The 14867-nt window shown below is 48.4% G+C and overlaps 2 protein-coding genes across 9 annotated transcripts in view; both read left to right on the plus strand.

Annotated features, from left to right (window-relative positions):
• dock8 (dedicator of cytokinesis 8) overlaps positions 1-8737 on the plus strand; it is a 44800-nt gene extending 36063 nt beyond the window's left edge. For 4 of the 5 annotated variants that reach the window (XM_084690248.1, XM_084690251.1, XM_084690249.1 and 1 more), the window contains 10 exons: positions 1-60; positions 300-443; positions 1337-1468; positions 1732-1866; positions 2064-2150; positions 2381-2617; positions 3323-3466; positions 4731-4837; positions 6544-6714; positions 7202-8737. The exon at positions 1-60 is cut by the window's left edge and continues 133 nt beyond it. In XM_084690248.1, the coding sequence (XP_084546374.1) occupies positions 1-60; positions 300-443; positions 1337-1468; positions 1732-1866; positions 2064-2150; positions 2381-2617; positions 3323-3466; positions 4731-4837; positions 6544-6714; positions 7202-7253 (1269 nt within the window). In that variant the 3' untranslated portion in view covers positions 7254-8737. Of the gene's footprint in view, positions 61-299; positions 444-1336; positions 1469-1731; positions 1867-2063; positions 2151-2380; positions 2618-3322; positions 3467-4730; positions 4838-6543; positions 6753-7201 lie in introns of all 5 variants that reach the window. The other variant, XM_084690250.1, reaches the window with a different exon arrangement.
• A 106-nt stretch (positions 8738-8843) lies between these two features.
• Positions 8844-14867, plus strand: part of aopep (aminopeptidase O (putative)) — a 54393-nt gene continuing 48369 nt past the window's right edge. For 3 of the 4 annotated variants that reach the window (XR_014742244.1, XM_084690255.1, XM_084690253.1), the window contains exons 1-5: positions 8879-9282; positions 10290-11078; positions 12027-12196; positions 12900-13080; positions 13751-14119. Coding sequence is in view for 3 of the 4 variants with exons in the window: in XM_084690255.1 (XP_084546381.1) it covers positions 10342-11078; positions 12027-12196; positions 12900-13080; positions 13751-14119 (1457 nt within the window). In the remaining variant the exon portion in view is untranslated. Of the gene's footprint in view, positions 8858-8878; positions 9283-10289; positions 11079-12026; positions 12197-12899; positions 13081-13750; positions 14120-14867 lie in introns of those variants that run through there. The other variant, XM_084690254.1, reaches the window with a different exon arrangement.

Here is a 14867-nt window from a genome sequence, read left to right on the forward strand (position 1 = left end):
GAGTACCTCAGCATGCTGGAGGACCACAAGTACCTGCCCGTGGGGAGTGTCACCTTCCAGGTGAGTACCTCACATGCACGCGTGTGAGTATATGATATGTGGCCAGTGGGGGGAGCTCTCACGCATAGACTAACCGGTGTTTTCAAAGCTCGTTTCCGGAAGTGTCACACTTTTGTTACATCTGTAAGTTTGAATATATCTCATTGGTGTGGAAATGGGGGACTGACTGACTGACTGGCCGCCTGGTTTACTGGATGGCTTGCTGTCTACTTGCCCGCCTGACGCCTTCCTCTCCGTAGAACATCTCCCCTAACGTGCTGGAGGAGTCCGCGGTGTCGGACGACATCCTGTCTCCGGACGAGGACGGGGTGTGTTCGGGACGCTACTTCACCGAGAGCGGCCTGGTGGGACTGCTGGAGCAGGCTGCCGAGCTGTTCAGCAACGTAAGGAGCTGGAGAGGGGAGCGGAAGGAGGAGGGGGAGGAGGAGGGGGAGGAGGAGGGGGAGGAGGAGGGGGAGGAGGAGGGGGAGGAGGAGGGGGAGGAGGAGCGGAAGGAGGAGGAGGAGGGGGAGGGGGAGGAGGAGGGGAAGGAGGAGGGGGAGGAGGAGCGGAAGGAGGAGCGGGAGGAGGAGGGGGAGGGGGAGGGGGAGGGGGAGGGGGAGGAGGAGGGGGAGGAGGAGGAGGGGGAGGAGGAGGAGGGGGAGGAGGAGGAGGGTCAGGAGGAGGGTCAGGAGGAGGAGGGGGAGGAGGAGTGGAAGCAAGAGGGGGAGGAGGAGGGGGAGGGGGAGGAGGAGGGGAAGGAGGAGGGGGAGGAGGAAGGGGGAGGGTTAGGAGGAGTGGAAGGAGGAGGGTCAGGAGGAGCGGAAGGAGGAGGGTTAGGAGTAGAGGAAGGATGAGAAGGAGGAGGGGGAGGAGGAAGGGGGAGGGTTAGGAGGAGTGGAAGGAGGAGGGTTAGGAGGAGCGGAAGGAGGAGGGTTAGGAGGAGCGGAAGGAGGAGGGTTAGGAGGAGTGGAAGGATGACGAGGAGGGGGAGGAGGAAAGGGGATGATGTTGAGGAGGGGGAGGAGGAAAGGGGATGATGTTGAGGAGGGGGAGGAGGAAAGGGGATGATGTTGAGGAGGGTGATGGTGATAGCTCAGCAGATACCTTCTTCTTAATTTTTTAATTTTTTTACCTACCCTTGATTTTTAACCTTTAAACCCTTTAACATTTACAAATGACCCTGTAACTGGACTCAACCATGAGCTTCTCCATGTACTTTTTTTTCCTTCCAAGCACCAACAGTGCCTGTACACCAACCCTCTGTCTGTGTGTGACGATTGGGTCTTGTCTGTAGGGTGGTCTGTACGAGGCAGTGAATGAGGTGTATAAGATCATCCTACCGATTCTAGAGGCGGACAGAAACTTCCGTAAACTCTCCTCCACCCACGACAAGCTGCAGCGAGCCTTTGACAACATCATCCAGAAGGTACTGGAACACTTAACGCTGTTGATGCACATCATTCAAGACAACTCAATGCAATTGATATTTGGTGGAGTAGAAGTTGTCCGGGTTGCTTTTCTGCGCCTGTAGACTACTTATCCCAATCCTCTTTCCTCTGTCACCAACTTCCTGTTTTTGTTATGTCGTTCTCTGCTCTTCTTCCTTCTTCTCTTCCCACACTCTGGTTCCCTTATTTTTCCTTCTCCACTCTCTTTCTCTTCTTCTTTGTCTCCTTCATCCTTCCTCAGGGTCATAAGAGGATGTTTGGGACCTACTTCCGTGTGGGATTCTACGGGGCCAAGTTCGGTGACCTGGATGAGAGGGAGTTTGTTTACAAGGAGCCTGCGATCACACATCTGCCCGAGATATCCCATAGACTGGAGGTATGTGTGTGTGTGTGTGGGGGTCTTGTTTAACTACCCTTGTGGGGACCAAACAAAGTCAAAGTAAAGTCGGTCAAAGTAAAGGGGACAAGCCTGGAGAATACAAAGGAACAGACAACAAAGTAAAGCAGAGGATCAGAGCTTCCCTCCAGAGACTAACATGGGAGCCCCTCTCTGTGTGTTTCATGCTCAACTAGAATTTCTACAGCCAGTGCTTTGGAGATGCCCTGGAGATGATCAAAGACTCGACACCGGTGGACAAGAACAAGCTCAAATCCAACAAGGTACAGCGAACTGACACTCACAACTCCCCTACACATTACACACCACGCACGTTTTATCGATAATTATGCCATTATCGATCAATTATTGTTATTGTAAATGATCAGTCGATAGAATTGCGCTGCACATTTCACGATGTGGACTGAGAAACATCCCCGGATTTCATCTACGTTCAATCAAATTGAGATCTCCTTCTCTGTTCTGTGTGTGCGTCCTCGTCGCCCGAGCCCAGGCCTATATCCAGATCACCTACGTGGAGCCCTTCTTCGACGACTACGAGATGAAGGACCGCCTGACCAACTTCGAGAAGAACTTCAACCTGCGCCGATTCATGTACACCACGCCCTTCACCAAGAGCGGGCGGCCGCGCGGTGAGCTCAGCGAGCAGTACAAGAGGAAGACCATCCTGACCACCATGCACGCCTTCCCCTACGTCAAGACCCGCATCAACGTCATCCAGAAAGAGGAGGTACCGGCCCGGCTTCGCTCCCTCATCCGCTCCTTGTGCTCGTCCCCTTCCGGTGACTTCATTTTTAGTTTGTTTTTCCGTCACCGTCTCTCTCCTTTTGGCCTCCCTTTTTATTCAACTTTATTTAACCAGGACAGGCCCTCGAGATTACAAATCTTTTTCTCAAAAGCGTTCTGGCCAAGATAGGCAGCAGCAAGGTATTTGATAGTTACGAACAGACAACATAAACGAAAAGTCACAGGCATAAATGAAAAAACGAACAAAACAACTTTTTTTATTTTCTACAAAATGTTTACAGGATAAGAAACCCATTTATATTACGTCATTTAGCAGAAACTCTTATCCAGAGCGATTTACAGTAAGTACAGGGACATTCCCTCCGAGGCAAGTAGGGTGAAGTGCCTTGCCCAAGGCCACAACGTCATTATTGCATGGCCGGGAATCGAACTGGCGACCTTCAGATTACTAGCCTGATTCCCTAACCGCTAAGCCATCTGACTCCTATCAGTCATCTGAATCCGTCTCAAAAGTTTCATCAATGACTTAAAACCAATCGGTGGGACATTTTTGCCGATGGCACAGGGTAGGCCTCTATAAAAACCCTTTGGCCAAGATGAGTTCTAGCATTGGGGACGGTCGGTAAAATAAGGTCCTGTGACCAAAGTGAAGACCGATGACCTTCAAAACCGTTTTTGGCTCCCTCAGTTTGACCTGACGCCCATCGAGGTGGCCATCGAGGACATGCAGAAGAAGACCAGGGAACTGGCCGTGGCCACGCACCGGGAACAGCCCGACGCCAAGATGCTGCAGATGCTCCTGCAGGGCGCCGTGGGCGCCACCGTCAACCAGGTACGACGGCGCCTCCCCCGCCGACGCCAAACCCCGCCCGTGCTGCTTTGATAAGAACGAGGCGCCGCGGCCAACATGGCCGACTTCACCTCTGAAGTACAACAATGGCTAACTCCTTGTGTCAGTGTACGAGGAACAGATGACAGCAGCTACTCACTTTCACAAGATTGACGTTTGTCTGTTTTTATTTTATAAGTCATGTCATGTTTATGATGCAGGTGTAGTCAATTCAGACCTGTGCTTCCCATCCTCACCGATCTAGAAGATTCCCTGCCACCCATTATATTTATTTGCCCCCACATTTCCTGTCTCCCTAGTTATCTCAGCACGCAGGTGGGAGCGAAGGGGTCACATCAAAGCATTCATCTCGTCCTATAACTTCATCTCTGCCCCACTCTCGTCTTCCTGGCACCGTTAAAACGTTAATTCCCCGCTTCGCCTTTCAAGTCTACTCTCTCCACATGGCGAGGGGAGCCTCCTTTTGATGTGATGGCGCTCAGCTCCCGACAGCAGGACCAGGCTAAATGCTGGAGTAACGATGCCCTTCCAGCCTGCCCCGCCCCGCCCCCCCCCCCCCCCCGCCCCCCTCCCCCTCAACAGTACATAACCCCCTAGTCTCATCAAACAGCTATCGCCTCGCTCAAACCTGACGGCTGTTTACACAACCTCGAGGTTCATCGTTCACAGTTCCCATAAACAAATCTTCCGGAGCGTAATCAGTGGTTGGTTTGGTTCCTGGCTGTCTATTCGCCTGTCCACGTTCAGACACAGCCATCCGCTGTAGTAGAACTAATCAGCGCTGGTTTACTGACTGGCTGTCATGACGGAGCACGGTGAGTGAGTTGCGGTTTCGATGTGAATGGAAGTTAGGATAACAAGATCTCCTAGGGGCGTATGGGGGCCAAATGGCGGGCCGTATACAGGGTTAGCGGTGACATTAGCGGAGCAGCGGGCTAATCATGGCCACTCTGGTCTGATCTCTTCCTCATGTTCTGGCTCTTCATCCTGCCGTTTCCGATGCATTAGGCCGTTCTCCGGGCCCGGCCGTTTCCTCCCCGCTGAATAAGAGCGATTTTTCACCTCCCCCCTCCCTCCCCTCCCCGTCTCCCTCCCCCGTGCTCCCTTCTCTCTCTCACTTGCCCCCCCTCCCTCCTTGACACACTTGTGCTTTCTCGTCCTATTTCCTTCCTTTTCTCTGCCTCTCCCTCCGACCCCCCCCCCCCTTCCTCCCTCTCCTCGTCCCTCTCTCTCCGTCTCTCTTTAGGGGCCGTTGGAGGTGGCCCAGGTCTTTCTGAATGAGATCCCGGCGGACCCAAAGCTGTTCCGTCACCACAACAAACTGCGCCTGTGTTTCAAAGAGTTCATCATGAGGTGAGGACGGTGCCAAACCCCCCCCCCCAGCCGGTGGCGACGCGGCGCCTACATAAACACACGCATAAAAGTACACGCACACACACACACACACACAACCACACGTTCACATGCGTCCAAATACACACACAGAACCACATCACATTAAGGCTCTTTCTCTTACAATGACTCAGTTTTACTCTCCATTTGAACCCTCGTGTCTTTGAGCGCTATATTGTTTTCATTTCGGGGACTGCCAGTGACTCGGTAGGTGGTGCGATAGATTTTTTTTTTAGATTCTTTTTTTTTTGTGGTGGCTTGTGCCATTTGTTCTTCCATGTGTGGACCCTAATACCATTTCCATATCGGTTGAATGTTCATAAACAACCTAATAATTTGTCAGTCATTGTGATGAGAAACACACATGAGCAGATGGTAAAATACAGACAGTAAGCGACAGACAGTAAGCGACAGACAGTAAGCGACAGACAGTAAGCGACAGACAGTAAGCGACAGACAGTAAGCGACAGACAGTAAGCGACAGACAGTAAGCGGCAGACAGTAAGCGACAGACAGACAGACACAGTGTAAGAGACAAACCGACAGTAAGAATCTGATGAAAAGAGACAGAGAAATAGAAAGGTGTTGATTGTTTATAGAACCAAGATCCATTCGTCGATGTAACAGCAGGACATGCAGTAGCTGCTGTAGGTGACACGATGATAGGTTCCAGCTAAACGTGGCTTCTTATTTCCTCCTCTGAGGTATGTTTTCAACTTAATATCTCTCAGATGTTTCTCATTTCCACGGGAGAGCAAAGCTTGTAATTGTTCCCAGGGGGACTTTCATTACATTTTGAATATTCAAAACATACTCTAAACCAAGTGTCAGTACCCATGAAGCCATGGATATGAAGACGCAGAGCCAGACGCGAGAGTCTCGCGTGGGAATCTGTCGTTTGCCTCCGAAAAAAGGTGGCTTTCATTTTGGAAACCTCGCGTCACATTCCAGCAGACTGCAGGCCGGCAAATATTTACTGTATTTTCCTAAATGTTTATTTTCTTCTATAATCCAAGGCAAGCTGGCACAAGCGCGCTCGTTTGCAGTGCATCGACCTTTCTTGACGATTTGGCCTGGACGTGAGACAGCTTGCTTCCTTAATATCCGCAGATCTTAATTTTAAGGAGTAGAAGGAAAATGAGTTTATTTTCTCTTTCTTTTTTTTTTTTTCCTACGAGCAGAACTCCCTGGTTCAAGCTTAAAGCGTATACCATTACATGACATTACAGTTTCCATATTAGTTTCATTTAGAGCAAAGAGATAAACGGAACCATGTGGTTGCAATGTTCCACATCTCTCCATATCCAACGAGGGTGTGTGTGTGTGTGTGTGTGTGTGGGGGGGGGGGGCATGGTGCCTGTCGGGATAGGTCAATGTTGTACCCCAAACCTGACCTTCATGTCTGGCTCTCTGGTGCTGCAGCCAATCACCAATTACCAAGTCATTTTTGGTGTTTCTAAAACACACGCAACATTTGATGGGCTTTTGTTGCTGCCAGTCCCATTTGGACTCCTTATGCTGTTAAAACAACGCGCGCAGACAGACTCGATACCCGACGCTTGCACACAGGAGGCAACCCTCGCACAAACACACCCGCACACCTCGAGGCTTTGGCAGCCACCGCGCAGGGGTTTACCGGTGGTGCTTCTCTCCCTCCGCCGCCGCAGGTGTGGCGAGGCTGTGGAGAAGAACAAACACCTGATCACGTTTGACCAGAAGGAGTACCAGCAGGAGCTGAAGAAGAACTACAACCGCCTCAGGGAGAACCTCCGGCCCATGCTGGAGAGGAAGATCCCCGAGCTGTACAAGCCCATCATCAAACCGCGCCTGGAGAACAGGTAAACACCCTGGCTAGGGAGTTTGGCAGGGCTAGGAGGTACGTCGTGTTTACTTTGATGTCCCTACCCGTTTTATTGTTGCGTGTTTTCATTGATATGTAGTGTATTTGTGTTTTGAGTGTATTGCCGCATTTGACAACTGATTTATGGTATGGTTTTGTATTGTGTTTTATTATTCATTTCAAGAAATGTTCTTTGGCTTTTAAATCTGAAATAAAGCTGACCGTTATACAGGTCGGATCCCAAGGCCTGTCAATCAGTCTGTAAACAGGCAAATGGTTTCAATTCATGTTTTCCTCTTGATCCGCTTCAGGTGCTACCGACAGGTCGTGTGCTTGGTATTCCTGTCGTCTGTGCTAGAGCAGCATATCCATAGAAAGTCTAAAGCGTCAATGTTTATTTACCTCTCGCTATTTGTCTTTCTCCGTCTTTCCCCCTCTCGCCCTCGTACTTCCCTTCTCCCTTCCTTCCCCTGTCGTCTCTGAAGGGATTCCATCAAACGGCTGAGTTTCCGTCGAAACCAAGAGGAGAGCTCCTGAGACAGAACCCCATCTCACAGAATGCTGCAGAGGCAAAAGGGACGGAGTCACAGAAGTAGAGGGCAGGAGAGACGAAAGGGAGAAGCCGCGAGAAGCCTCATGCTCTGTGGACCACACAACAGACGACAGCTCACAATCATGTTGAAGCCATCAGTCCAACATTGGATGATTGCATCTGTTTCATTTTTTTGGCCCAAGCACAAAAGAGTCCCCAGAACCACAGCAATGACTTAACAAGGGTGCTTATTCACCTTGATTCCTGTGTTCTCCTTCATGTTGACCAGTCTATTGAGCTGTATGGTTACTGTCAACAGGCCCCTCATGAGGCTGCATACTGCTGTGGACTTGTGGTCTTGCAGGCACAGGGACTAGATCATGCGCCAGTATTGTGTATGGACAGTCGCTCTCTCTCTTAATTGTGTGTGTGTGTGTGTGTGTGTGTGCACGCTTTCTTTGTGTGCACACAGTGTTCTGAGAAAAGTGTTCTGAGAAAAGGAGCAATGACTATAAGAAGCTGGCTTGTTGAATGGTTGAATGGCGGTGTTCTGTGCTACCGTCTCTAGAGTGTGTGTGCCTGTCAGAGCAGCAATGCAAGTCCACAGTAGTCTACTCTCAAACACTGTAATGACCCAGTTGATTACATGATGTCCTGTTAACTTGAGGCTGACTTGGTATCTCTGTCAGGCACCCTTGGCTGTGTAGATACTAATAGAGGTTAATTTATGATGAGGTTTTTTATATGAGCTGGAATATAAAGAGTCATGGTACATAACTTAGTTGAGAAATGCATCTGGCATGTGTAAATTTACATCAGTTTAAGAGACAGTCATTACTAAATTAAAACGAGAATGTTTACAAAGTCGAGAGAAATTATTTTGTGATTTTTTTGTAGAAAATATTTTAGATAATATATCAACGTAGCTGGCAATAATCAAAATGTTTCCATTTTTAGGTGTTAGTCACATTGTGAACACATCATCAACTCAAGTAACACAGTAGAATGCATATGCTGTGCCAAACTCATACAATTTCATATTATGTTAATGTTATGTTTACTTTCATTTCACACCTCTTCTGTTTTGTTAAATCTATGTGTAGATGTCACATTCCTTGTAAAACTAACAGAAAATATAATTGCATTGACAACTTAGTCACATTTTATTCCTTTGATGTTCTGTTACAAACTATTGGTGTACATCTCTGTTGTTGGAATCTGTAGTTTTATATTGCTAACAGTGTACAGTAAACTTGGGTAACTCAACTCAAGTTTTTATTTTTTGCAAGGGCCATATTTGTATTAAAATCTAGACGTTCCTTGCCATTCTCAGTGTAGACACTGCCATTCTCCAAATGTTTGTTTCGAAGCAATTACACTTATGTCCACTTGTTTTGGTGGTTGTTTTTGCTGCTTAGCCAGCCTGATTATATTGATAATATCTGTTACTTCTGAAAATCAATTTGTCTCAATAAAATTGAAATTACTACTTAGTTTCTTTGTGCTTTTCTGTCTGAACTACACCTGTAAAATAAAAATAAACTACATTCGATATCTAATCGCTTTAAGATGACGACATAAATGCGCGTCGTAAACATACTGGAATCAGGTTAGTCTACTAACAGGAAATGTTCTGAAATCTTTCATGCCGAGACCGTTTTCTTGATGTAAAGTTGTTTTTGTGTTGCGTGACAGGCACCGTGCATTAGATTTTACTATATATTTTGCAACAAAACACACGCATATGATTCATCCATTCAAATTTGTCACGTGTTTTGTAATACACCGCTGTCGGCACTTCACTTCATTGCTGTCCTGTAATGAAACGGGTGTAGCCCCTGCAGCAATGAGTCAAGAAAGTTTATACTATTTGATCAAACAAGTTTATCTACCCTCTTTTAAAAGGAAGTCAAAGTGGGTGAGGGTTAGCCTACAACCTGTACAACCCACCACTTAAGTGGTTGTGGCAGCTTGAGGTCTTTAGAACCAGAATGTCTGAGCCTGAAACGAATGATGTCAACTTATTTGAAGAAGGTACTGATAGTAAATCCTGTCACGAAGGATAATTTATATGGATTCACCTGGTCCGGCTAGGGCACGATAGCTGTAATATCTGCGCAGCTTTTGAGCATAGTTCACTGATGACTGTGCTTGTCTGAACACGTTTTAAAGTGACTTTTTCATTTTTACTGTATAAATGAAGACTTTTCAGAAGCTTTCGCGTCTTCTCTTCCCTATATAGTAACAGCCCTAAAGCCATAAGTGTTCTTTACCAACAGCTGTTCTGTGCAACTTTAACACTTTTAACAATATTCAAATAGGCTATATAATTCGAAAGTTGACTCTTTAGTTTTTGGATGAAAAACCCATGACATTGCCAAAGTAGGATCTGAATGATGGAGGTGCTGTATTGAAGTCTGTCGTTGGTGCAGGTAGCATTGTGATAACCTAATAATAATTTTGAACTTTTCTAAAGAAAAACTGTAAGCAAAATCTGTTCAAATGATACACCATGACATGTGAGAACAAAATCATACCATGCCTATATTTTAATTCAAATTGTGTCGATGGGGATTGTGTAGGATTAGCTTGTCATATCATGGATTGACTGTCTGTGGAAGAAAGATGTGACCACACATTAACAAGCATACATGCATGCTCACTCTCTTTTCAAGTGACCTGTGAGGAATTCTGCCTTTTAATTGTAATTATAGGCTTGTCATGCTAAGCCACTCTCTCTGCCCCCAAGCAGGGTAAATAATGGAATTGCAAAGTCTCTGTTGTATAGAAGGTCTGTTATGTAAGTGAGTTCTGGGATACAAGGCTTGCTTGAGCTTGGTTAAGGCGCCAGATCGTAAACACTTGAGAAAATATGATTGTAAAAAACTTTTTTTGTCTGTTTTTGAAGGAGGACCGGAATGTGACAACCAACTAAGTTTAAAACGTACATTGGCGAGTGCAGTTTCAAAGTTGTAACTCTTGCTAGTACGTGACTAGTACAATCACACCACATAGCACAACTTATTTGTCTGTATCCGTAGGTTTACCTCCTCTCCAACCACCAGTGTTTGGCCTTTGACTGCTAACAAAGGCATGGAGCCGGAGCTGGATTTGGACCCCGGCAGAGACGACCTGCCTCTCAGAGCCAACACGAACCACATGCTGGTCAGGCACTACGCACTGGACCTGACCGTTCTCCTCCAAGAGCAGCTCATCCGTGGAAGTGTGGTGTTGTTTCTAGAACCTTCTAGGGGGGCAGGAGCTGAAGCAACAGTTGAGGTTGGAGCCACAGCTGATAACAGCACCGTGGCTGGGACGGCTGAAACGAGTGGGACTGGATCTATCAACCCGCCCTTGACTTCAGTGTCTACCGCCAAAAAAGGAACTGCTCAACTGTCACAGACCAACTCCGGCTGGGAGAACGCGAGCCAGGGTGACTTCACGTTAGTGCTGGACTGCTGTGACCTGGTCGTTTTAAAGGTGGAGGAAGTCGATGTCTCCTCTGTGCCTGATATGTCCAGTCTTCTTGAGGCAGTCGGGCCTGAGGGGTCAGCAGCCAGCACAGACAGCCAGCCAGCAGGTCTGGTTCAAAGACTCATCGCCCTCCCCTCTCGTCAGTGGAGACGCCAGCTGCACTTATACTCCCAGTGCAGCCAAGCCCCTGCGTACCAGGGCGGGGGGCCCCTTCTATTCCATACAGATCGTTGGAGTCTTCAGGTGAGGAAGAGGGGGGCCGGGAGCCCCCAGGGGTTCCCCAGGGCCCTAAGGATCAGCTATGAGACCAAGCCAGAGGGGGGTTCTGTCAGGTGGACCAGAGACCAGGACCACAGGTGGGTCAAAGTCATAATATTATATGGTTTGGTCTGCACTTCCATGCAAAATTCCCCCAAACTATTGCCCACATTTCCTCACTTCACTTAGTGATTTAATTGGCCCTTTGGCACATCAAATCACACTGTAAATATCCCACTCTGTTGAGTAGATTTCCATTGATATAAATCCAACCCTGGTCATCAGGGCCCCCTGTCCTGTATGTTCTAGAATAGGTGATCCTGTCCTGTATGTTCTAGATGTTTCCCTGCTCCATCACACCTGATTCAAATGAATGGGTCGTTATCAAGCTCTGCAGAAGCCTGAAAACATATTTAATACTGCGTGTTGGACCAGGGAAACATCTAGAACGTGCAGGACAGTGGGCCCTTAGGATCAGGGTTGAAGACCACTGCCTTAAACTGTTCCACTGGTTCTGTTAAGCAGACTCGCACAATAGGGAGTGCTGTCTACTTCATTTCAGCTTGGCTGTGATTCTGTTGTTGCCGTGACACCACTTTTGTCTATGGAAGGTAGTTTAGAATGATGTGAAATAAAAAGTCAATCATGTTGTAACTTGTAAACTAGCTGCTGCACTGGTATGCCTATACTACCCCCTAGCCAATCCTTTGATGTGATGGCTGTCCCAAACCCATTTACCAAACTCTATAGTTGTGCCAAAAATGGAATGCTAAACGTGAAGCCGCGCCCTGTAAACTAGCTTGCCCCCTAATGATTTGAACCTAGCTTGCCACTACTTTAGTTTTTCCAAGAACAAGCCAGCTCTAATGAACTCTGCCAATACCTCACCAACTCGCTTACAGACATCAATAGACAGCTACTGCTGAACTACAATTGCCCGACTGTCTCATTTGCCTATGTTTAGCTATCTTTAGCTAGCAGATCTCGCAAACAATATGTCGAAACGTGTTTTACAGTGCGCTGACTGTGTCATTTACATCTCCCAGGATGTGTGTTTACACTGCCGGTTCTCCGATCAACAACCGGGCCCTCTTCCCCTGTCAGGAGCCTGCTGCTGCAATGTCGACCTGGCAGGCCAGAGTTCAAGCCCCGCAGGATTGTACGGTTCTGCTGAGTGGAGAGAATCAGGCTCTTCCTACCCCCAACCAGAAGACAGGTGGGTGATTGTATAATGTTAGTAAGGGGCGGCTGTGGCTCAGGGGGTAGAGAGGGTTGTCTGTTAATCGCAAGGTTGGTGGTTCGATCCCTGACTCCTCCCAGGCCATGTGCCGAAGTATCCTTGAGTAAGACTCTGAACCCCAAGTTGCTCCCGATGGGCAGAGCGGCGCCTTGCACGGCGGCTCCCCGCCGTCGATATGTGTGAGTGTGAGTATGAATGGGTGAATGAGTCAGGTGGCTGAGCGGTTAGGGAATCGGGCTAGTAATCTGAAGGTCGCCAGTTCGATTCCCGGCCGTGCCAAATGCCGTTGTGTCCTTGGGCAAGGCACTTCACCCTATTTGCCTCGGGGGAATGTCCCTGCACTTACTGTAAGTCGCTCTGGATAAGAGCGTCTGCTAAATGACTAAGGTAAAGGTAAATGAATGAGAGGCAAAATTGTAAAAGAGCTGTGGGTGCCGCCAAGGTATAAAAACGCGCCATATAAATGCAGTCCATCTGACCATTTTTTTTGTACCCGTAAGTGTTGGACGGATACTCATAGTGTGGATTAAAGATACTGCACATGATGCTACTGTAATATCACCGCGTTCCCATGGTTCACGTCATTCCTCTTTCTCCCTTTTGTTCCCCTTCCTTGCTTCCTTCCTCCATCGCTCTCCTTTTCTCCCTTTCTCCCTGCCCCCCCACACTCTTTCTGCAGGTTTCTCTAGCTGGGAATACTACGTCACCATGCCCATGCCTGCCTCCACATTCACCCTGGCTGTGGGCCACTGGCTGCAAGCCAGCCCAGATCTTTCCATGGAAGGGGAGAGAAGGGGGCAGGAGGAGGACAGAGCTGGCTCTGGGGCCGGGTCTGGGGCCTTGGCGGTCCAGGCTGGCAGGTATGTTGTTATTCTTCGTGTCTGTAGCCCTCCTCTCTTGGCCTGCTTCAGGAGATAGGGAGGACTGTTAGGAAAGGATGTTATTCGAGGCTGAAGGTGGGGTGCATAGAAGGGCTGTGGACGTAGGAGCTCCTTCTAGAGTAGCAGTGGGATTCAGGTAGGTCATGGCGTCGAGGACTGGTCGAGGCCCGAGGCTGGTGGCTGCATGTGAGGGGATGACTGAGGGTGTTGGAAGCTCTCCTGTGGGCTTTCCCGTGTGTCTCCGCTCCCATCCTGGTCCTGCTCCAGCGAGGCCTTGTCATCCGCAGGCCTCGACTTCACCTCAGCCCTCCATCCCAGGCGTAGCCCGCCACAAGGAGGGTCTTTATTCTCTGTGAATGGCTGGATGGAAACTTGGAGGATATCTGGGTCCTGGAACACGTCGTTATAGTGCTGAATGGATTTAACGATATTGGATTTGGGATGAATGAGATTTAATGCCGGCACTTCAATATTTAGGTTTTCTGTGGCTTTCCCCGGTGATGTATGAGGAATGGATATAATTTCCCTTCCTCTTCTTTCCATGGTTGCAGTGAAAATGCTATTCATTCAGTATTAGATTCTCACGCATGGCGATTCATTAAATCTACAGTACTAACCGTGAATCATTTTTGCTCCTCCGACCCCACAGTCGGGAACCGAGCGCCCCAACAGACATGTACAGCCCAGTGACTACTAGCCCGCACTCTACATTCAATTACTCAGGCCTGGAGGATGAAAGTCCCTCAGTGACCGATTGCCCTGGCCTGGGTGATGAAAACATCCCTTGTTCCCATGGCGACTATCCCTGCCGTTTCACCGACCCGTCTGCCTGGAGGCAGTGGGTGGTCCCTCACCGCGTGTTCGCTCCGCCCTCCCTGCTGCCGAAGGCCCGGAAGGTTCTCCTCCCCCTGCTGCCCCGTTGCCTGGCAGCCGCCCACGGCACTCTGGGAGTCCACCCCTTCCCCCGCATCGACCTCCTTATCGTCCCAGCAGGCTTCTCCAGTCTGGGCATGGCCAGGTAAGAGCCCTGGAGTCCTGGCTGAAAGGGAGGGAGGGATCTTAAGGGAAGGGATGGCTGTAGGGATTCGTGGACGGTGGGATAGACAGAGAGACGGAAGGAGGGAGGGTTTTTCTTTGTTGCTTTTAATGTCATTTTTGATCTCTTTTCTCGAACATGCTGACTTTTCTTTATTTTTTCTTGACAACAATCCTGACTTTTCTCTTTGCGTCTGTTTAGTCTTGGGTTGGAGGGCTGCTATTTTGTTTGACTGGTCATGCCCCCCCCTCCCCACACACACACAAACACAACCCTCCCCTTACTTCTCTCTCCATAGCAAACTGCTAAGGCCTTCCTTTACCACTTTTTGGATGGATTACAGGGAAACTGTTATGTTTACATGAGTCATATGATATCAGTATTCCCTTCTACTTTCCTATTTATTTATTTTTAGGAGAAAACAAGCCAAGTCACGGTTTGAATTCATTTGAAATGTAATCACAATGGAGCCATTGTTGAAACCCATCTTACTTCATTTAAACGTCTGATAAAAGTATGAATTGGAAGTAACATCTACTGAAAAGGAACAAATGTCTAGACCTTTTTATGTTTTATGTTGTTGATAAAGTAAACTGTCTGCAGGGTGGTCAATGGACTGAGTCCTAGTGTGTGTGTGGCTTACCAGCAGACTGCCAGCTCTCTCTCTCTCTCTCTCTCTCTCTCTCTCTCTCTCTGTCTCTCTCTCTCTCTCTCTCTCTCTCTCTCTCTC

Source organism: Hypomesus nipponensis, chromosome 24 (assembly GCF_054491055.1).
Source record: "Hypomesus nipponensis isolate SF chromosome 24, ASM5449105v1, whole genome shotgun sequence".
Taxonomy (NCBI): domain Eukaryota; kingdom Metazoa; phylum Chordata; class Actinopteri; order Osmeriformes; family Osmeridae; genus Hypomesus; species Hypomesus nipponensis.